Source organism: Rhea pennata, chromosome 2 (assembly GCF_028389875.1).
Source record: "Rhea pennata isolate bPtePen1 chromosome 2, bPtePen1.pri, whole genome shotgun sequence".
Classification (NCBI taxonomy): Eukaryota; Metazoa; Chordata; class Aves; order Rheiformes; family Rheidae; genus Rhea; species Rhea pennata.
The window spans coordinates 1,650,139-1,671,704 of NC_084664.1; the positions used below are offsets into that span (position 1 = coordinate 1,650,139).

Below are 21,566 nucleotides of genomic sequence, written 5' to 3' on the forward strand. Positions count from 1 at the left end.
CTTTAAGAGAGGCTCTAAATACAGGGAAGGAATTTGCTTTTGTGGTTTTTCTCAGATTTCTGGGTTAGTGACATGAGCCAGACTTAAAGAAAGATCATTGCCATTACTGCTTATTCAGGACTGAACTGCATAGGGAGTTTGAGGTATTGCTTTGACAGTCTCAAGCAGAACTTGAATTTCTGTTTTCTGTATGCACTTCAGCATTTCATGCAAAGATCATCTGGTAGTTCCTTTAATAAAGATACTTCTGCAAGAACTTGGCTATATGTTTTAAAGAGATTTTCCCTGTCCTGAACAGGAAAGCATAAGCTGCAAGAGCTTTAGAGTTCAGGTGTCTATTCTCTTACTGATTTCTGCTTTGTTTTTCCCAGCGGTGACAGAGCAACATACTGACAGTGCTGCTTCCTTAGCTCAAGACAGGTTTTCTCCAAGCTGTGATGTAGCATTGCCGAATGACTTTCGTTGTACTCACCTCTCCCCAACCCCAAGTGAGAAGCTGTTTGACAACCCCATAATCCAGCTACTTTAAAAAGTAGCTTGGAAGAGGGTAATCCAGCCTCTCGCAGTCCTGCCTTTCTCCTCTTTAGCTGTTCTGAGTTTACTGACTCGTGTGTTTTTGTAAGCCTACGAGATAAGTCTCCAGCGCAGTGTTTTTAGATGTTCCCTCTGCTCAGGTGTGAGAAGCAGATGCTGCTGGTGTCAGAAGACTGAGAATTGACTCCCTTTATCTCCACGTACTTCTGTGAGCCCTCTGCTTTTGGGGTCAGATGAGGACACCGGAAGATTTGTGTAACCCAGCTTGCCATCAGGCGTTGTGCAGGTGTAGCAGGACAGTTCCTACTCTCCTGGCAAGGAGCCTGTGTGGTGGTGAAGGGATGGCAGGGTTGTCTGCTCAGGCCACTGGCTCCACCATCTAGTCCTCACCTATCCTGATTTAGACAAAACTTTGACTACATATGCCTGGAAAACTTGTTCTAGTTGGTCGGAGGTCTCAGATATAAGTTGTAGCTTGCTAATTTAGGAGGTTTGATCAGGCTTACTGTACCATGAGCTGTGTGCTCTGCAGAGAATGTTGTTGCTTATGGGCCATGTACATCGTGTAGAAGGCAGAGATTCAACAGATGCCTCAGGTTTTCTCTCCTGCTAATCTGATGTGGTTTTTCAGTACTTGCAACCGAAGCAGACGTGCGTGACACCTGCTGAGTCAACGTTCCTGTTACTTGTGATATATCAGCCTGATGTTACTGTTTAGGGAGACTCACTAGGTTGCATGAAGATCTCTTGAGACTGACTCTGCTGGGACTGAATTAATCATGAATCCTCCTGCAGTAACCACACTTAGGAGGATCTGAGCTGTTGCCTTTTATAACTGCAGTATTTTCTTCTTTGGGACAGACAGAATTCATCCCACGTCACTAATATCGCAGCTATCGCTCTGAGGGAGCCTCAAGCCTGAAATTATTTGTTACTTCCCTCCTTGCTCCCTGAGGTACAAGGGCCACAGCATTGCAGAGCTACTAGGTAGCTCAGTTCTGAGTGGGAAGTTGCTGATATTTGACCTCCAGTTTCAACTGGAGAAATCAATGCTTAGGTTAGACTTTGGCTTTTCTCTGTTTCATTTGGACTGGATTCAGACACTCAACTTTGTTGATACCAGACCCAGAGTCCCCACCTCAGGGTCTAAGAGGATAACTTTGAAACTTTGAATACCTGTGATAGTGGTGGCTTTGTCTCCGCTCTCCCACTCCACACACTACTTTTTTTTAAGCTGTCACTGTTTTAGGAGGATTGATCTTTGGCCATCAGATGCCCCTGGCAGAAGATAGCACAGTGCTGTAAAACCATCTGCTGTCCCTCAGTCCTGGAGGACTGTTTTTTAAGAAAGGAACATGATGAAAACTGGGGAACTCCCGATCCTCTAAAAAGCGACGGCTGTTTCTTACTTGAAAAAGTAATCCCCTGCCAAGCGTCTGGGCTCTGCTCTTGAGAGGGAGGTTGCTGAAGTGACCTGCTGGATTTTAGGAATGAGAAGGGTTGCGCTCTCATTTCATTTCTGGTGCTTCAGTAGCTGCTTATGCGGCTTTCTGTGCCAGAGCGATACCCATTATCACTAACAAGTTTCCTGAAAGGGATTTTAAGATCTTTTCAATAAAGAGACATACTTGCCTCATTTGGGAGGCACGTTGGGAGGATCGAAGGAGGCTCCGCAGCTGTCCGTATCTCTTTGCATGTAAGTTTTAACTTTACAAACAGCAGACTGCTGCTTCGAGTCCTTTTATATTCTTTAACTACTTACATGCATTCAAAATCCCAAATAAGTCCATCCTGTAATCCCCGACTCCCACTCTCTGTTGAGGGTCTTTCCATGGATGAAGAGATCCCCCAGAATAGTTCTCATGCTGGAAGGCAGACCAAAAGGTACATGCAGGGATCACCAACCATACACAATAGATCACTGCTTCATTCTTACTGTTTTGAATCATTTGAAAAAAAGTATATAATGGTTAGTGGTGCTGGACCTTTGCTGACGACTTTCAGTCCTTTCATTAGGTGATTTAATGACTTAAAAATGTGAAACAGTAGGGGCTGAGAGCATCGGGCGAGGGTCTGGAAAGTAATTTATACAAGAGATATGTGGAATGATTTTTTTTCTTTCATCCTCAAAGGTGCAAGTCATACCATAAAATTAAGTCTAACTCTTGTGCAAGCATCGTGATAAATTCTAGGATCCTACTTACTGTTTTTTTTTTTAGCATAGAATTTCTCTGTTGCTAGCTTAAAAGACAGTTAAAATATGCTGAATTTTGTAGTAGTATATGATTTTTTTTTAATGCAGTGGCCTATTAAACTCCTGAGTGTATAATCATGGGAGCTATAGATAGCTACTGCTAAGATTACTTGGCATGCTTGTCAAGCAATGCTGGTACTCCACAGCGTGATTTTCTTGCGTTGTAGCTGGTGTTGCTGGCTGCCTACCCATTGCCCTGTGCCCCCTCCTGCTGGGCCCAGCTGAGTCACCACTCAGCTCATGCGGTTAATGCTCTGACTTCCACGGGAGATGTTCACAAGGCACCTCTGTCAAGTAAAGGAAAAGCTTTCCTGCTGTTAGTTCGCAAATTCATACTGATATTTCAGAAGTTACCTCTTGTTGACAAAGAGAAACTGTTCCCAGTTGGAGGCAGTGTTGAATTCTAACAGCTCTGGTTTTGTCTTTGCAATCAGATTATGAAGACGCTTGAGCTCCTGCCTATACCTAATAAGAACATGTTGGAGGAGAGCAAAGTGCTTGGGATTATTCAGCGCTGGGCTCAGACCAAGACCGCTGTCCCGCAGCTCAGTGAGGGCGATGGCTACTCGAGCGAGAATACGTCGCGGGCTCATACGCCGCTTAACACACCAGATCTTTCCACCAAGCAGAGTGCAGAAGGTGACACGGATACCCCCAAGAAGCTGGTGTTTCGAAGGCTCAAAATTATCAGTGAAAACAGCATGGACAGTGCAATCTCAGATACAACCAGCGAGCTGGAAGGAAAAGAAGGCAAAGAGGACCTGGACCAGCTGGAGGGTGCCACCACGGAGGGATCAGAGGAGCAGCCCCAGCAGCCGGAGATTAAAGCTGCCATTGACATTCCGGTGGAGAGCAGCAAGCCCCAGGCACTGGAGCTGGAGGCTGAGCCTGAAGCTGAGGTCAAAGAGAGCAATGGTGTAAAGCTGGAAGAGCCCATTACCATGGAAACGCCATCTCAAGATGAAGAGGAAGGCGTCTCTGACGTTGAGAGCGAGAGAAGCCAAGAGCAAACTGACAAAATTGTGGATGTGAGCGATTTGGCTACCAGGCTGCTTGATGTCTGGAAAGACCTGAAGGTAAGAGGCACCCTGTGGTACCCCACAGCTACGGCACCTCTGCTGTCGTTACGGAAGATGCAGAGGTGTGTGTAGTCCAGTACAAATGAGGCTGAGTTGTTGCCCTCTTGGTAATTGCTTGACCGCCTAAGACTGCCTTTTCTACAGAAAGGGCTCTCCAGGTGCTTTCCATATACATCCTTTCATTGCAAACTGAATCTGCAACTTGCAGCAGGTTTCTAGGTGCTGATGTGTTGCACACTGAAAGGAGCAGATAACGCAGGTTGATCACCACAAAGACAACTTAGCCATCCAGTTTTTTAGGCCCTTCAGGGGAAGGGTGACTCTTAAGTGGTTGAGGTTCACTTCTCAACTGGTCAGAAAATAAGAGCTAGTGACAATGTGGCAAAGAGTTCTGGTTGAAGCGGCCTAGTATCTGTGAGTGTTGAAACAAATTGATTGACCATCTTCTCTTAAATTCAGTTATTACAAGATTGTCAATATTTCCTGTTCTGTGAACATTTGCTTTTCATCGCAATGTATCCAGAAACTGGTCTGTTGACAGTATTGCAGTCTCTTCATACTACTTGTGGTGCTGGGTTAACCTCTAAATGTTGGCAGTCCATGTTTAGATCAGGTAAACATCCGGGTTTGTGGGTGCTAATCTGAACCTTTAAAGCTAACTAGAGTATGCAGCAACTTCATGTATGAACATAGTTTCATGTTTTGCTTCCATCAAGGTCTTTCTAGAGTTCATAACTTCTTTAGGAAAAGGATTTGGTATTTTCTCTACTCCAGTATCAGGCAGGTGTATTCTTGAGCAGTGCAGGTGGCCTACTTGGGCAGCTGATCTTTGGCCATCAACTTGCTTTGAAATATAGGACATGCCACTTGAAAGCTTAAGGCATTTTCTGGTGTTTTTTTAGGACCTGTGAAACTCTTCACCCATCTGCCATTCCTAGAAGAGGTCTAGCTCATGCTGGAGTGAGAAGGGAGGGAGCTTTGCTTTTAAAATGTAGGAGTAGCATTTGCTAAGGATCCATCAGTGGAATCAGGGGCACCACCTGGTCCTGGGAAGGTGCCGAATTTGTGTGTTGAAGGACCTGTCCCTCATGCTTTCCATCGCCAAGATAACAAAAGTCCTGGGGGAGAAGAAGGGGAGGGATCGTTGTAACTTCTCCCTGCCACTTCCCTACAGAGAAGATACAATCATGTCGTTATCAGAGTCTTGGGCTTCCAAACAATGCGAGCTTGGTGAAAACAATAGCGGAGGTCTTGCGCCCTTCTCTTATCCTGTGCTGCATCCTGTGGCTGAAGAGTGGGTGTTCCCCTTAAAGCAGCCAGTGAGTAATGCTTTAGAGGAAGCCGTTAATAACGGGTAATACACCTAGTGCAGTGCCTTGCACCAGTGGAGGGGACCACGGTGAGCTTTGAGTCCATGAAACTTCCCTTGTATCATTTCAACTACCATAGCTGTAAACATTCACATTCATAAAATGTATCTAGAGATTTATGTAAGACTTGATAAGACTTGAATTCTTACTTTTGTCTCTAAATTGTTCAGAAGAGTCTGATACCCTTGAGCGTTTGTAGAATTGTTTGACCGTAATCATTTGTGCCTTAAAATCTTAGTGGGAGGAGAGGTGAGACTTTGCCATATAAACGGTGAACTAAAATATCTTTCTATATAAAGAGTTAGGTTGTGTTGCTTGTTTTTACCCCTTCATCCCTTTACCAAGTAGATCTGTGATACGTTAGTTACTAGGTTTTAATTTGTAGATTTTTAAAATTTGTGTGGGCCTTAGGATTTTCTTTTATTTATGGGACACTGTCAGGTTGAATTTATGGTTAAACTGAAACAAAGTCCTTTTCCATACATTACTAATACCTTGGATTGTTTGAACTGAAAGCTAAACTAATTCTTCATCTGATACCGCTTTTGAGTTATGCTTGCTTTGGACTGCGAGGGTTAACTCTTCTATTTGTAACTAGACATTTTTGCTTTCAGGATCCCATGTTGCAGTGTTTAAGCTTCAAAACAGCGCAGGAAAAAGTGTTTAATAACAAAAAGTGCGAAGCTTTGTGAAACGTGCGACTTTTCTAAAATGCGGGTCTGGCGCCAAATTTGATCTGACAGTGTCATGTTAACACCAGGCGCTGACTCCCAGAATGCTGGTGTGTCCTCTTGAGCTTGCAGAAGCTGAGATTTGGGCGCTAAAGGCATTTGCTGGAGCCTGTGGTTAGCTATGGAGTCATTACCCATCATGAGCTGCCAGGCAAGATGCGGATTCACGTGGTCTCTCGTTCCGACTGTTGGTCTGCTGGAGCGTGCTTCACCTCCTGTAACTGAAAGGAGGCTAGTCGCCGTCCGCAGCGCGGTTCTGGTCTCAGGGACGTGGGCATTTATCACAACAACTAGCTTTGTAATCCCACGTGTCTGAGATCAGGATCGTGCTCTAGGTGGGTGAAAAGTTGTTTTTCTCCTGCAGAGTGTCCTTGGGGAAACTGTGACCTCGGGGCGCATTCTGTCCCGTACCGTATTGAGGGCACTAAAGAGTTAACTGCTTCTGTCCGATTTTCACCCGCTAAGATACTGGCTTCTGGGTTAATTTGCCAGGCCACCGTAATGTACAGCCCTGAAATGGCTGATTTTTTCAAATGAAAAGACTAAGCTAGCAGGACGGAGACTGCTGCACCTAACGGCACTGTGCTTGAGCTCAAAGGGGGTCGGATAGTCACCGGAGCTCTTAAAACACCATGGGAGGACTTAAGTCACCCAAGTGGAAAGAGATCAAGGTGCATTTTCCAGCACTGCCAAGCTTTTTACAAGCTGGTTTTGGTTTGAGTTGTGGAACGCTGAGCATCTACCTGCAGTAGCAGTGGCATTGGACGGGCGGGCGGGAGGGTCTGAAACCTCGTAACTTAAGCTATGTCCTCCCTGGTCTTGGTGATGACCCCCTTGTAATTTCAACCATTTCCATCCAGCTTCTCAGGGCAGCAAGGAGCTTGTTAACATCACCAGCTGACCATGTGTCTCCTTTTCTCAACTCCATTTTCAACTCCGTGCTGAAGAAGGGAGAGAACATAGCGTGCGTACTGTGAAGAAACAGGAAGATGGTTGGGAAGCTGGATGGTACATGAGAAATATAATAGGTGAAAAGAGGACAGAGGTGGTTAACTCGGTGATGCCGACGTTATTTTGGTGCGTCCATTGCCGGCAATGGACGTCGCTCTGGGAAAATCACAGCTCCTGGCGTGAAAGGATTAAGTGAGCTATCTTTTTATATACCTCTACACACAGGACCACAGCCCTGGCTCGCGGGGCTGCGCGCCCTGACTCCTCTGCCCACGAGGAGCGGTGGCCGCTGACACATCCCCACTGCGCCGCGCACACACACACACTGCCCGCCGGGGTAAGTTTTCAGCCTGGGCTCGTGCACGCAGTTGCTGCTCTCTGAAGAACTGGTGCACCTCTTTCCCCGGGCTGAAAACGGACTCTGCGGGGCAAAGGCTGGGGAGCACCCAGCAGGCGAAGCGGTTCAGTGCGGCTCCCCCGTGCGCCTTAGCCCGCCCCATGCCGAGGACCGCGGCAGGTAAGGCCCCTGTGGACGGACGCAATATGTGCTGCGATGGCTAATGATTCCAGTGCTTTCCCCTGTTGGCATCTCCGGAGTGAGTGTGTTTTAGGAGACACCCTCCAGACCGAGCGTGGTAAGGGGCATGTGCAAACCGCTGATGTTCCAGATGTCCAGATGTGAATGCTGTCAGGAAGCTGCGGTGAAACTTCTCTCAACAAACCCTTTTGGTGGCTTGTGTGTCTGTAGCTAGGACTGAGAGGAAGAGAAGTGTGCTTGGCTTCAACTTAGAGGGGGCTTTAAGAGCGTCGGCGTTTTGAGGGCAGTCTGGCCATTGAGCTTTCCTTGCCATTTGCCTAAAACTAGGCCTGCAGATCCTGCAGCTCCACCACCCAAACCAGAGGCTTTAAACCATCTTGGGTTATTTAGACGCCTAAAGCTTGTCACCTAGAGAAGCTGCGTGCTCTAGAGAGTATCGCCACTGGAACGGGATCGGCAACGGCAGCTCTGTCCACAACCTTGCAGTGAAGCGCTCGTCCATGGTTTGGGCACTGTGTGGTACAGGTGGGACTGAGCTTTTGTCATCTTGCTTCACTCCTGGGTGGGCAGATCATGTCCTCACCTTTCTGGGGAAGAGATAGGTGTAAAACTGTGGCTGTGAGGGTCCACAAAGCCTGTCCTGCTAATTGGAAGGTGTATTTTAAGGAAAAGCTTTTGAAGGAGGCAGGTGTTTTGGATTAAAAAGGTTTTAGCTGGGCACTTCTGACCTGAGAATTATTTAGCAGTGACTTAGAATTCAAGCCTGAGATATTATCCTAGTTATTTGGCTTAGGCAAGGTGGACTTTCTCTTTTGCAATCAAAACAGCCTTTCTTTGAGGTTAATCATTAGCCTGGACAGGGGATAGTAGGACTGGGATGACCCAGACAAACTGAACTTTCTTCTTGCCCCGAGATCAGTCACGTTTGATGCATCTCAATAAGGCAGCATTGTGAAACTGTTCTTGTGCAGGCAAGCTGTCCCAGAACGACTGACTCCTGCTCCGGTACACGCATCCCATGCTCGTGTTAGGACATTTATAATTTGTATAATAGCAAACAACAGTTTGTGAAAACAATAGGCACCGGTGAGTGGCCAGGCTGCTGTTCATAGTGAGGTTTACTGGCGTTTACGTGAGGCTGTCGTGGTCTTCTTCTCCCTTCCATACCTTGGCATCATTTCTGCGTGTGTGGCAGAGCTGGAGGGAGGTACGGTGGGAAGCTGTTAAGAGGAAAGGAAGAAAAAGGAAAAACAGCCGTGAGCACAGACACACCACCTGATAGGAGACAGATTTAGTTGTGTCATGTTATTTCAACAAAACAATCCAAGGGGTTTGGAGCACTTCAGAATGAGCAGGGTTAGGTAGGGGGGGGAAGATGGCCTGGAGCCTGAGGAAAGGAGCTACCTCTTGATTTGCTCGCTGAAGTGAACTCCAGATGTGGTATTTGCTTCTGCAGCTTTCCTTCAGAGTGGCTTTTGCTTGTGTTTGAAGTTTGGAGGTCATCACCTAACATAGCTGTTGAGGTCGTGCAACTTGATTCAAGTCACATCTTACTCCTGGCTTGGTAATTAGGTGCACATGGGGTTTTGAAATGCAGTCTGCAGGTAGCCTTTGCTTTGAATCCATCAGCCCGGCCAGACGGTGCGAACCTCAAAGGGCTGCAGGTAGCTCTGCAGCTGAGCATCCAGCAGTGCGATCCGTTCCTGCTGCTATCCCGGGAGAAAAGTGGCCGTTTCCCCTCCGATCGCCCCCTTTGCCGGTCCTGCTCGCGTGCCGGCGTCGGCCCCTCCGCACCCTAACCCGGCACGAGCCTCTTCCCTGCTCAGCAGCTTCTGCCCTGTGGTGCTGTTGTTTCCCTGCTTCGGTCTTTGGGGTCGTGCAAGTCCATGCCATTGCTCTTCCACTTTTCTCCCATTAAGTGAGAAATAGTTGGGGGTTAATAGGCAGATTTCCAGAGAGGATTTCACTACGTGCACTCTCGCTTTCCTTCTCCTACTGTTATGTCCTCTGAGTCTTGAGATCACTCTGCAGTTCTCCTGCCTTTCTTGTGTCAAGGTTTTGTACGTGCAGCTGCACAGCCTAAATTCAGTACTTCCTTTGTTTGCAAGAGACTTCTTCCCATCACTCTTCTTTTTATATTTAATTTTCTGTGTAACTCATTAAAAATTGCTCTCAAAGGTAGAGAAGCATTTGGACTTTGTTAGGGGCACTTGCGTTGATTTAGCGGTTGTGCATGTTCAAGCTAGCAGCTTCCGTTTCCAAAAATAAAATAGGCTTTTGGAATTCTCCCTGGCTTGCATTTAATTTGACCAGCATCTGGTTTCCATAGGACACTTTGACATATTCTTCTAGAATATGTTCTCTGCTGTTTCCAAAGACTCGGCTGCCTCCATTCCTTACCAGTCCGATCCTGGCAGTTCTGAATCCGGTAGATGTATGCGTAAATCCTGTCCAACAAGAGTTTGCTCCCAGGCAGCAGTTCGTAATTATCTTTTATTTCATGCTGCCCGGTTCTTAGCTCAGGTCGTTTAATTTGATGAGACAGATCTTGCCACGGGTTCACTGGTTTCCCACTGCGGTGTCTCCTTAACTGTGGTCACGGCCTCATACCGCAGGAGAAGGCGTTTTCCCCCATCAAGGGAGGGCAGATGCTTTCTTGCAAGTTCAGCCATCTTTGACCTTGACGCTTAGAGTCAATTATCTCTATTTAGTCGGACTAGCTATAAATACTTGAGTGGCAATAAAAATGTCACTTTATTTCTTTGGTTCAGTGGCTGATAGCAGCGTGTTGCAGGAGTGGGTGATAAGTTGCATGCAGTGCTCTGCCTTTTGCTTGGTCTGTGTTTGCCAGGTCCATTTGTGTTAGGTGGCCCCTGGCCTCCCCCGTTCCCATTAACCATTCTTCCAGGAGTTTCCCATAGCATGTTCTACTGTTTAATGAGAAAGTCATTTTTGGAGCTGGGAAGTCCAGTCTAGTTTATGCCTTCCCACCTCTTGCATGCTGCTTTATCCTTTAGCCACCCTAGTTGGTTCATCCATACTCTTGGGCTTCTGCAGCCACTCGTCACAGCTTCTCGCCTCCCCTACAAAACGTAGAGTCCAAGCGGGCACAGCAGGGAACTGGAGGCGGTGGAGGTACCTCTTTATTTGCTTTGTGGTTTATATGACAATAATTTGTCGGAGGAGAAATGACGTAGGAGAGAGAAAATAGCAGCAGAGAAGGTCGGTTGCTGATGGCTGTCTTTGGGTCTGCAGGAACAATGTTTTCGCAGCTCCTTCCACCTTCAGATAGTAAAGGATAAAATCATCCCGGCCACTCGATGGCAAATAAATAATATGCCCCTGCAATTCAGCTTTTAAAAGAATTCTCCAGTTTCCTTTTAAGAGCTATCTCTGATGCTGCTGTTCTGCATCTTTAGCCTGTCGAAAGACATCACCTCTCTACCTGATGGAGATTTTCCTTGGCTGGGACAGATTGATAGTATTACATAGGTTTTCCTGTCCCCGCAAGTTCTTCCTGCATCTGCCCCGAGGCTGAACAGTGAGTCACATCGCTTCTTTAGATTACATTAAAAACACACTGAGGACCTCATTCTTTTTCGCCCATTGTGATATTGTGAAAATGTGGGAGAAAGAACATTAAAAAGGGCGTACTTACCGAGCCTTCGTGCCTCCGATCGCTGGAGGAGGTCCCGACAAATGTTGCATTTTGTCTGGCAGAGTGCTGAACGGGAGAAAAGGACCGCGGAGGAGGTATCCTAGTCCTCGTGCTGCTTGCTCCCCGTCCTCCCTTCTTCCTTGGGGCCGTTCCTTCCCGGCCTGCCCCGCGGTGGGCTTCCGCCGATGCAGGAGTATTTTCAAATATTTTCTCAGCCCCCGGGGCACGTACGTTTTCTTGAACAGTAAAATCAGGCCGGGTGACTTTTAAACCTGAGCTCCCTCGTTTAATGTAGCGCTGGAAGCATGCGCGTTGCTAAAAGGTGACGTGAGGCTGTACAACCGGAAATTAATTTCCTGCCAGCTTTCAAAAATAAAGTTTAATATTTAATATTTTAAGAGAAAATACTTTGTTTTCCTGGGTGGTTTTCTTCTGACTACTTAAGTTGGGAATAAAGCAGGCTGGAAGCTAGCAGTGCTCCAGCCTCTTCTTTTTTTTTCCCTGCCAGCCTCAGAAATGACCTTGCTCCCCTCAAAAGCCGACTTTGCCACCTCCTGCGGTAGAGTGGAAAAAAACAGAAGCAAATTTACTCCTCTGGAAACTGTTGTAGGTCACTGAGGCATCAAGTGCTTTTGCTTTGCATCAAGCGCGATGGGATGATGCTGTTCAAAGGCACTGACACAACACAGCGGTCCGTAGGGTCCATCCTTGTTGGCTTTCGGCACAAGCACTTGGGTTGCTCCGTCTGCAGCCCTAGGAAAGCCCAAATCCTAACCAGTCCGGCCCTCCGAGCGGGGTTCACCACGCTGAAATAGCGTCTTTGTGCAAGTACGGTAGCGCAGCTCTTACGAACTCGTCTTCGAGCGCCGCCGTTTCGGGACGCGGCAGCGTGCCGCTGCAGCCTCCGTCGGGGCCCCGTCCTCTGCCACGGGCAGAGCGTTTCTCCCTGTGGCTTTTCGTGGATGGTTTCCTTGATCTTATTTCCTTTCACCTGACCCTGTCGTTGTATTCAGCCAAAAAACAGCTAGCTCAGCCCGTGCTGCTCTCCAGTGACAAGATATTTGTGTTTAACTACGGTAGTTATTTTGGGAGGAGAGCAGATAGCGAGGGCTTGACGCACACTGGAGTTAGAATAACTTTTTTCTGAGCTAACAGAACTTGGATAGCCTGCACCACTGTAAAATCTCTGTATGCAGGACACATTTTAATCAACTGTTAGCTACTGTAGGTCACTAGCATTCCTAATACAGTAAAATATTGTTTTCACTTCAAATGTCAGAGTATTTAAGTTAAAACTAGAATTGAGAACATGCTGGTACTTACAAAGCTCATTTTGTAACGTGCAGTGACGCACAGTTGTTTAACATGTCGTCTAAGTCCCCGTCGCTACGCATCTCGCGGTGCTTAACGGGAGCGCTGCGCGCTGCGTGGTCATCGCGGTCTCGTGCTGCGTGGTCATCGCGGTCTCGGCGTTTGCAAGACCAGCACCCTCGGCAAGCTTTAATCTGGGTTTCCTGAGCCGTATCCCGTTTACTGCACGGAGGAACTCAGCGAAGCCACCCAGGGGAGCGCAGGTGCTGCCAGGGCCAGGGCCAGGGTCAGAACGAGATCCTGGATCTTGGCAGCTACGGAGAGGACACCTTGCCGTCTCCAGTGCTGCGTGCGCTGTAGAAGATGCTCTAAGGTTTGAGCTTCCGAGGTAGCCAAGTACAGTCATGGCGCGCCAGGTCTTTCTCCTGCCTGTGAAGACCAGAGTAGCATTAAGCTCCTGTGCTTCGCGTGGGTTTTGTAGTAAACCCAAAGCAGATAGCGTGCTGCCCATGTGTGGTGGTTTCTGTCTCACCTAGCTTGAAGTCTTAAAGTGCATTTCAGGTTAGCAGAATGCACTGACGTTTCTTCATTTGAGGCACTTTTCCTTCCCTCTCTTTCTTGTGCGAGGCCTTTACATGAAGTTGCAAAGGGAGCGTTGGAGGAGCCTGGGACCAGTCGGGTATCAGAGAAGCAATAAAGTATTAAACATGGTGCAGCACCTCTTTCTGTCCCGCTTCTCTTCAGTGGTCGTGGACAGGAGTGGCTCTAACTCTGGTAGATCTAGACTCGGAGAAGGGTATTGGTTTTAGTGAGGCAGCCAGCAGAGGCCGCGGAATGAGCCGTAGCTGAGGGTGACCCCCGTGCTCCTGGGGAGAAGGACCAGTGCACCACGCTGTCTGGAACAGCAGACGCTTCTGCCACCTGCATCAGAACGTGGCAAGGACCCAACTCAGATACAGCTCCTCTTCTGCGGGGCTTTGGGTGGCCATGAAGGGAGCCTGGTCACGCCGGTGCTGTCGGACCTGCTCCCCATCGAACGTGCAGTCAGAGCACGGGCACAGGCAAAATTGCGGTGGTGGGTGGCATGAGATGCCCTACGTCTGCAGCCGAGCGGTAGTGGAGAAAAAGGATGGAAAGTAAATACGGGTTTTTTCCTAATGGAACACATTTAAAGATCCCGCAGGATAATTAAGGACGTGGTTAGAGGACGTACTAAAAAAAAAAAAAAAAAAAAAAAAAAAAAAAAAAAAAAAAAATCCAACCCTTACGGGCATACAAAACCTAGTTAAAAAACGAGCCGCCTAACGTTAGTCGCCGGTTCAGCAGACACCTCCTGCCGGCTCAGGCCTGTTCTGCCAGGAGGCTTAGAGCAGAAAGAGATGGTGCCGAGACTTTTAAAATGTGGTCTGCCTTGAGATGCATAAAGCAATAAACACTTTTTTTTGTTCTAAATGCGTGACACAGTCCCAGTCCTATTAGCACTCAGATACTAGAAGGTCCAAAAAATACCTTAAGTTGTGAGTGACGGCCTTCAGTCTTGGCTCTGTTGAAGAAGCGATGGAAGGGTGGAAGGGAGGGAGCGTCGAGGTGGCAGCTGACCCAAACTCAAGCCAGGAGTTTCGGTGGCAAACCAAGGACTCGACCTCTGGGATCTTGGCACTGGGCTTAGACAGCAGCACGTTGATTTTGCGGGGCGGGCGCTGAAGAGCTGCGAGGGCCGGGAGCCCGTCTGCTTTGCTTCGGATTCCCCGTGCTTACTTCAGCATTAAGGGCAACCAAACGCTGTGCGTGGGGCCAGGCGATCGTCTGCACTCACCGCTCGGTGCGTTATCGGGAACGTGTTTGTTACTGGAAGGTGCCCAGGGAAGGGCTGGTGACCACTGTGGAGGTCCTGGTGATAGATCAGCTCGGCCGCCTGTCCGGGAGGTCTGGCTCTAACCCAGCTGTCGAGGCCTCTGCCTCCCTGCGTCGTTTAGGCAGATTCAGGCTCAAAATGAGTTTGCAAGGGCACGGAGCTTCATGAGAGCTCTGCTGTGGGTATATGAGCAGCAAGCTTGGTCTTCAGAAAATAAAGCAACCGCCAGGAGAGGGGAGCTTCGAGACTAGTGAGGTGGCTACCATGTCGTGCTTCTTCCCTCTTTTAACTTTGGACTTTCCTGATCTTCTTGAACCCTTTTTTTTTCTTCCTCTTGCCTCTAGTTAGAAGCAGGATGTAAAAAGTCGCTGGACGTTAGATGATCCCAGAATGGTTGAGGTTGGAAGGGACCTCTGGAGATCGTCTAGTCCAGAGGTCCCTTCCACCCTCAACCATTCTGTGATCCTGGGACACCGTGGGGCTGCTTAGTACACGAAGCTAAGGAGCAAGCGCGTTTCCTTAGTAGGAATACCGGATAGCCAGGCATCGACCGCTCTTCGAGGGAGCACGTGGAGCTGCGGCAGGCGATGCGATGGCAGCATGCGCTCCCAGCTCTTCTCAGCAGTGGGGAATGCTCGAGTGCAAGGCTTTGCTCCGGTCTGACTCTGCACCAGCAATATTAAGAGCAAGCTTAGTCATCTGGAAACGTGTTGCATGTTTTGTGGCTGCAGCCCGATGGTGCTGCTCTCCCAACAACTCCTGCCTGGGCCCGGAGCTCATGGCAGGCGAGCTCCTGCGGTGGAGACTGTCTCCTCCTCGTTTCCCCAGGTCCCTCAAACACCAAGCGTCAAAGCCAGGGAGCGTCTCGAGAAGTGTAGGTGCTTCCAGCTTTCTTCACAGTCCCTGACGGGCAGCTCAGGGCTGGTCCCGGAAGGCCCACGAGGCGGATGAGCTTTGCAGCGGTAGCTGAGGACGTAAGGATGGAGCAGGCCGTGTTCCTCCGGAGCAGCAGCGTTGCAGTGTTGTGCGTCGGGTCAGAACGGGTGCAGCCATGGGTCTCCACGCCTTCGCAGCGCGCAGGCACGTTCACGCGGTGTTCATTAGGCAGCAGCTGGGATGTGTGCGTCTGCAGTTCTGTTCACAAGGGCAGGGTTCGGCGGCCGTAGACGCCCTTTCGGAATGAGGGTGTTTTCTTGGGAAGAGCCTCTGCAAAGTGCTTTTGCTTTTAGCCGTGCTGGGGTGGTGCAGCCACTGGAGACTGAACTGGAATCTGTGCTGGCTTCAGCATCCTCCACTGTATTTCCCCTAAATCCTGACTGCAAGTACACCAGGACTGACGATAAATAAGAGGCAGGAAAGCGTGCTTTTGCTTCTGGACCGTAGCTCTTGCACTTGCAAAAATCATTCCTTTCTCCCACCGAGCTCTGCGCAGAGGTGTTGAGAGCCCCCGAGGAGGGCGGCGCTGTTGCCGGCGTGCTTGGGTTCCTGAAACAGGGACCGGAGCACCTGGTACAAAAGCCACATCAACCGCTCGAATGGGAAATGCTGATGAGAGATAATATATAGAAAGCACCACAACGATATGTTTAAAGACCGAACTTAGCTTCAGGAAACCACTTTTTTTTTTGTTTGTTTTTAAATTGTGAGTAAAGTGCTGGAGTTCCTAGAGTAGCATGTTACGGCCCTTCCAGCCCCATAGACGGTGGGAATGTGCTCATGTGCGTGCCTGAAAATCTGACTCTGGGTTGTGGATTGTTTTGCAGGAGGTGTACCGAATCCCGAAGAAGAGTCAAGCAGAAAAGGAGAACAGCGGTACGTAGTCAATGCTTTTTCGCTTATCACTCTGCTCCTACAGAACAGATTAATTTTCCTGGTGCATCCCATCGAGCGAGGTTGTCCACTTGGAGCTCGATATTTACCGTCTCAGAGCCCGAAGACCGGCGCTGACGCTCCGCTGCTGTTTGTAGTGCGGCGGCGTATGGCTGAGCTCGTTCCGTTGGGGGCTGCGCGTATCTGCTAGAGGCAGCAGCTCCCGCCGTAATGGGCGAAGTGTGAACAGAGAAGGTGACTAAGCAGTGGGTGGGGTGAAGCGGTGGGTGGCATCTCAGACGGGAGGGTGGGAGAAGTTTTTTCCCCTCTTAGTCAGGCTCTCTGCAGTACTGCAGGGGCTGAGCTCGATCTCCTGGAGCCTGTAGCCTCGTCGTGAATCCAGCATATGACAGTATAGGCGATGCCTGAGCAGCTCCTGGTGGGAGAGATCAGATTTCCTTGTAGGAGGAGAAGAGCATGCTTTAAATCGGAGTTTCATACTCAGTGCAACGTCTCTTTTCATCACAGTGTATAGATGCTCTTATCACGCCCCAAGTTCAGATCTTAACATCTCTGGTTGCATATGTTGAGCCACATTAAAATCTCATCTGGCCAATGTAGTTAGGACCAGAAGATCATGTAAAGCAGCTCTGGTGGCAGCACTGGGACCTGGGGCAGGGCCCGGGCTGGGACAGTGTTTCCCAGCTCCGTTTTCCCTTCCGACGTATGGAAACCACGCAGGCCGCCAGGGCAGCTGCGGTGGGGAGGACTCGCGAGAGGCTCTGCAGGGCGCCACGGTTGCCTTGGACGCTCCGATGTCCACACCGTGCGCGTTTCAGGGGTTTCTGGCGCCAGCCCAGCTGTGGTCTGGTGCCACGGGCTGAAAGCGCTTTTGGGAAGACGGGACTCTAAGGAGGTCTGCTGCAAAGGCCCGCTCCTCATCCAAAGGAAAACCTGGGGACCTGCGTCCGGTTGCTGAGGGTGTTATGGGCGCAGCACGGTGGCGTTTCACGTGTGCACCCGTGCAGCGACCGTTAAGGGAACCTGGAGGTGAATTCCTGGTGTCACGAAGCACTCCCTAGCCTGCTCGCTTCCGGGCCGTTTCTCCAACTTCAGAATTTTCCTTGGAGCATCTCTCTTTCTGTCTACGCGACAGCGTGTTCACGTGAGCAGGGAACATCAGTGTGTTATCAGAAACGGGATGAAACGAGTGCTGGAAGCTCAGCTGCTGCGGACAGCTCCTGCTCTGGGCGAGAGCGGCTCGGACCCGGGCGTAACGAACCGACCTTCTGCGTTTCGGCCGTTAACTGCAGCTCTCGCTCCCTTTCCCGCTTGCTCTTTCCCCTCACCCCAAATTACCTCCGAGGCTGGAAAGCGAGAGGACGAGGGACTGCTTGGGCTTTTTAAGCGACCGAAAGGCTCCTTTCGCAAAGGAGGGTTTGCAGAAGGCTCCGGGGCTGCGTCCGCCCCGAGGAGGCGAGCGGGGGAAGAGCTCTGCTGTCCCGTCCACGTGGCCGAGTGCCCGGCAGCACCGCCTCGTCTTAGAAGGGGATTTCGCGGTACTAGCTGTGTTCACATTATACCCGAAAGCGCACGCGGTGCCAAAATACGTGCTGCTCGAGGGCGGTCGCGGCAGGCTTGAGCGCTGTCGGGACGTGCTCCGCGTTGGCCGCAGCGTGCTGGCGGAAGGTTTGGGTTCCAAATCAATTTTTTTCCAGTGGAAAAGTGCTCCGCATCGTTTGTGTTCAGATTATTTAGTGGCAGCGATGTCCTCCTGAAGGAACAGGAAAAATAAGCCTGATGCATGTTAATCCATTAGGTAGCAGTTCAAGAGTGGGAGAAATATCTAAAAAACAAACTTAAAATGGAAGTTTCATCCCAACCGTACTGCAGCCCTGAGGCTGATAGCGAGCTATAATTTGTTTGACTGGAGGCTCTTTTGGCTAATATAGGGCAGAGCTAGAAATACACTGAATTGTAACAATTTTTCCCCGTCTTCCTTAACAGCGGACCGCGGGAGGGAGGCAGCAGGCCACAGGGATCAGACCCCTACTCCCAAGAATCCCGTCCTGAGCCGCGAGCGCGAGCCCGAGAGGCAGAGCCAGAGCAAAGAGAAGAAGAGGCGGCGAGATTCGTTGTCGCCGCCGTCTTCGGCGTACGAGCGGGGAACGAAGAGGCCAGAAGACAGGCAAGTTGGAAAACACTCTTGGAACACGCACTCTTGGAAAACATACAGGGACAGGGGGAGAAAGGTTTCTCCTGGTTGCATACCGTGCGCGCGGTGAGTTGTATTCCCCGGACGGTAACGATCACAGAGTCACCGAGTCGGTAAGGTTGGGTGATGCAAGTGGGGAGGCGTCTCAGTTCCTGAGCTGCTTCCATCCTTCATGGCGATTTTAAAATCGCAAAGCTCTTTCTAAGCATTGCCTTTGCAAGCACGCCGGCAACCGGATAGGGAAAACTTTCCTAGTGTGGAGCTTATGAATAATACAGAGATCGGAGATGCTGTCAGCCTCCTTTTATCTTTTTTCCCCCATGATTGTAAACTAGCTTTAGCTTCTGCACTTTCATTTCCCAAAAGTATACAGATGAGAATGTGGATGTCAAGTTTACTTACATCTTAAAAAAAAAAGTATTTTTAACTACAGGGAAACAAAGCACTAGATGCATAGACTAAAGTGAAGACATAAACATACTTTCAGTTACGGTGTTCACAGACATTGAAAGTGTTAGATAAAGTACAAAAAGAAAGCAGCCTACCTCTGCTGCACCAGCACGAGCTGTGCTTCTGCGCGTGAAATACTGTTGCCGACCAGCAAAGGCGAAATGGGCATGTACAAGAGCTGGGAGCCGTGTGATAAATAACTGCATTATAGGAGTCATCTTTCACCTTAAAGCCAGCCAATTCCTCCTGAGGAATCACGCAGAAGGAGAAAATACTAATTACTGGAGGAGCCTTTCCTTGCTACGGGGTGTAAGCTGCTCAGAGGGTTAGGACACGCTCCCTTCAAATAGGAACTGTGAAACTTGCTTGTTTGTACTGCCATTTGGTGCCACTACTAATTACATTTTTTTTGAAAAAAAAATAGGTACCACCTTTTTAATCACACTAGCAGCACTTCCACTATAATGTTTTTTCATTGTTTCTCTTGTATGTAGGCTGCCAGGTTTTCTTACTCAAAAGTTCCCTGTTAATTAAGAGAAGGAAAATGCTGTCTTTTGTTTCAGGGAGACGTTAGACCGTATTAGAGGCAGTAAGATTACCAACAAGTCACTGGTTTAGAAAACAGTCGGTTTTCTATTGTCTCTATTAAATAGGATCTAAAGCAACTCGGTAATTACAGAGCAGTTGGTGGTGAATCAGCCAGCCGAGCATGCTTCTGTGCTTGTGGTGAGCTCTGCTGGAAAAGTTTGAAATGTCTGCCTAGAAAATAAGACGTAGATCGGTAATACTGTACTTGTCCGTTCGGAGGATGGAAATGTCGCGGATGACTGGGGGCAGGAGAGAGAGAGGAGTAACTGCATAAAGAGATAGGAAAAAGGAGGCAATAAATAGCGTGAAACAGGCCGTGTGGACGCTAAAAAATTTTCTGATAGATTTGAAATCATGAGATTTCATAAGAACATATGTTTTTGGCCTTCTTGTTGTTTCGGGCTTGTAGCTTTTGCCATCTCCTCGTTTCCCAGCGGAAGGTGCTTAACGAAAGCTGCTGGGAGTCCTGCTGCGGTGCCGTTCCTGCTTGCGGCGCCACGCTCCGAGGTCGCGCTGCCCGGTGCGTCGGATTAGCACCGTGAAGCGCGCGTGGCTGAACGTCGCGGGAGGAGAGGCCAGCTCTTCCCCCTCGCCCAGTTCCCCGTGGTTTTCAGGCCTTTGCAGTCGCACCGTTCCCGCCTGCCTGGGACCCGTCTCGGAGCTGGGGCCGTCGGTGCGTCAGCAGTGGGAAGCCCTCACCCGCTTCTCCCCGGTCCCTGCCGTGCTGGGGTGGCCGTGCGTGAAGCGAGGTGAACCGTCCGCCCCGCTGAGCTGCTCTGGGCGTTCAGTCAGGCCGATTCCCACCTTCTGCACGTCGTTTAAGGCCACAGCGGGCTGCAGGCAAGCAGCTTTCCCGAGGAGGAGCGTCCGTGTTCCCTTTGGGTGCGTGTGCAGTAAGGTTTCCTTGGTTCTCCGTTAGATAAATCTGTTGGTTGAGAAGATCTGAACTTTTTGTAGAGGAGTAAGAGAGATGCGTTAATTTGGGCACAGTGGTTAGAGGTGGAAGAAGAATACGAAAGATTGGACGGGCCAAAAAATAAAGGTGGCGAGAGGGACAGAGCAAACGCCAAAGCATTGCCAGCGCAGCCAGAGGACAGGGTGCAAGTGAGGTGAGTGGATTTCAGACAGCCCCGAAGGCAGAAAGCAAGGAAAAGCATGTTTGATGGTGACGCTGAACAGTCAAATTCGGAGAGTCACAGTCACCACCATCCTCAGCGCAAAGATGGGGGACAGGAGGGGCCAAGCTGGCTGGGGATTTCCTCCGAGGAGGCTTTGCGTGCGTTCCTGTCCTCTTGCCTTTCTTTCCTGCCTTGCCACCACTTGCTTTTCAGCGAAGACTTTCTCCGCAGAGATGCAAGCTCTGGTGGGCTGCAGCCTGCTGTGCCTTGGCTGCGCTCGAGGCTGGAGCCCCGATGTTCCTGCCTGTCCCTTCGCACAAGCAGCCCCTCTTGTAAGCTCCCAAGGCAAGTGCCCAGAAGGACTGGAATTATTTAAATGGAACTCTTCATGTCAGGAAGGTTTGTATTAACAGATCCTTACAGCTACTCTGGGAATGTGACCGAGGAACCGAAGGAACATCTTAAGTGTATGTATTGGTAGCAGTGTGCGTTTGATATGTAAATTGAACACATGAACATGAAGTTAGTGTATTAAGAGTATACTGGATGCTTTGTAGAATCCATTATACTTACGGCTGCAAAGCATTTCTGCTTGTAATCCCTGTTTTACCACACTCATAACTTCTCAAAATATCCACCTTTCATCTGAAATTTTCCATGGTTGAGGAGGCCTGATCAAAGTTCTCCAGCTTTTTTTTTTCTTTTAACTCCTTGGAAAAATCCCTCCAGCTGCTCTGCATCTCGGGGTAAAAATTCTTACTCTTAAAAAGAATCCATCCACGTTGTTAATTTTTTTTTAAAGCTAGAGCTGTGGTCTAGTAAGTAGCGTAACTCTAAACAGAAATGTGTTGTTTGTAATTCCATTGTTCTTAGTAACGTCTGCGAGCGGGTCTGGAGCGCAGCGCTCGGGAAGGGGCGTCCGGAAGGCTTCGGCGCGCGGGGGCTGCTCCGAGGCTCTGCCTGCGCGGCCCGTTTCCTTAAAGCAGGAGGGACGGGGTGTTCGCACCCGGCGCGGCTCAAAATTCAGCGAATGGTTTTCACTCGCTGAAAGCCAAACCAAATCCCTGCAGCCCACCAAGCCCAGAAATACCAGCCGAAGGAGATG

General features: G+C 49.4%; 1 protein-coding gene across 1 annotated transcript in view; it reads left to right on the top strand.

Moving 5' to 3' along the window:
- Positions 1-21,566, top strand: part of SETD2 (SET domain containing 2, histone lysine methyltransferase) — a 55,080-nt gene that overhangs the window by 21,462 nt on the left and 12,052 nt on the right. Inside the window, exons 11-13 of the mRNA XM_062568672.1 lie at positions 3,223-3,864; positions 16,045-16,093; positions 18,098-18,278. Of these exons, the coding sequence (XP_062424656.1) occupies positions 3,223-3,864; positions 16,045-16,093; positions 18,098-18,278 (872 nt within the window). The remainder of the gene's footprint in view (positions 1-3,222; positions 3,865-16,044; positions 16,094-18,097; positions 18,279-21,566) is intronic.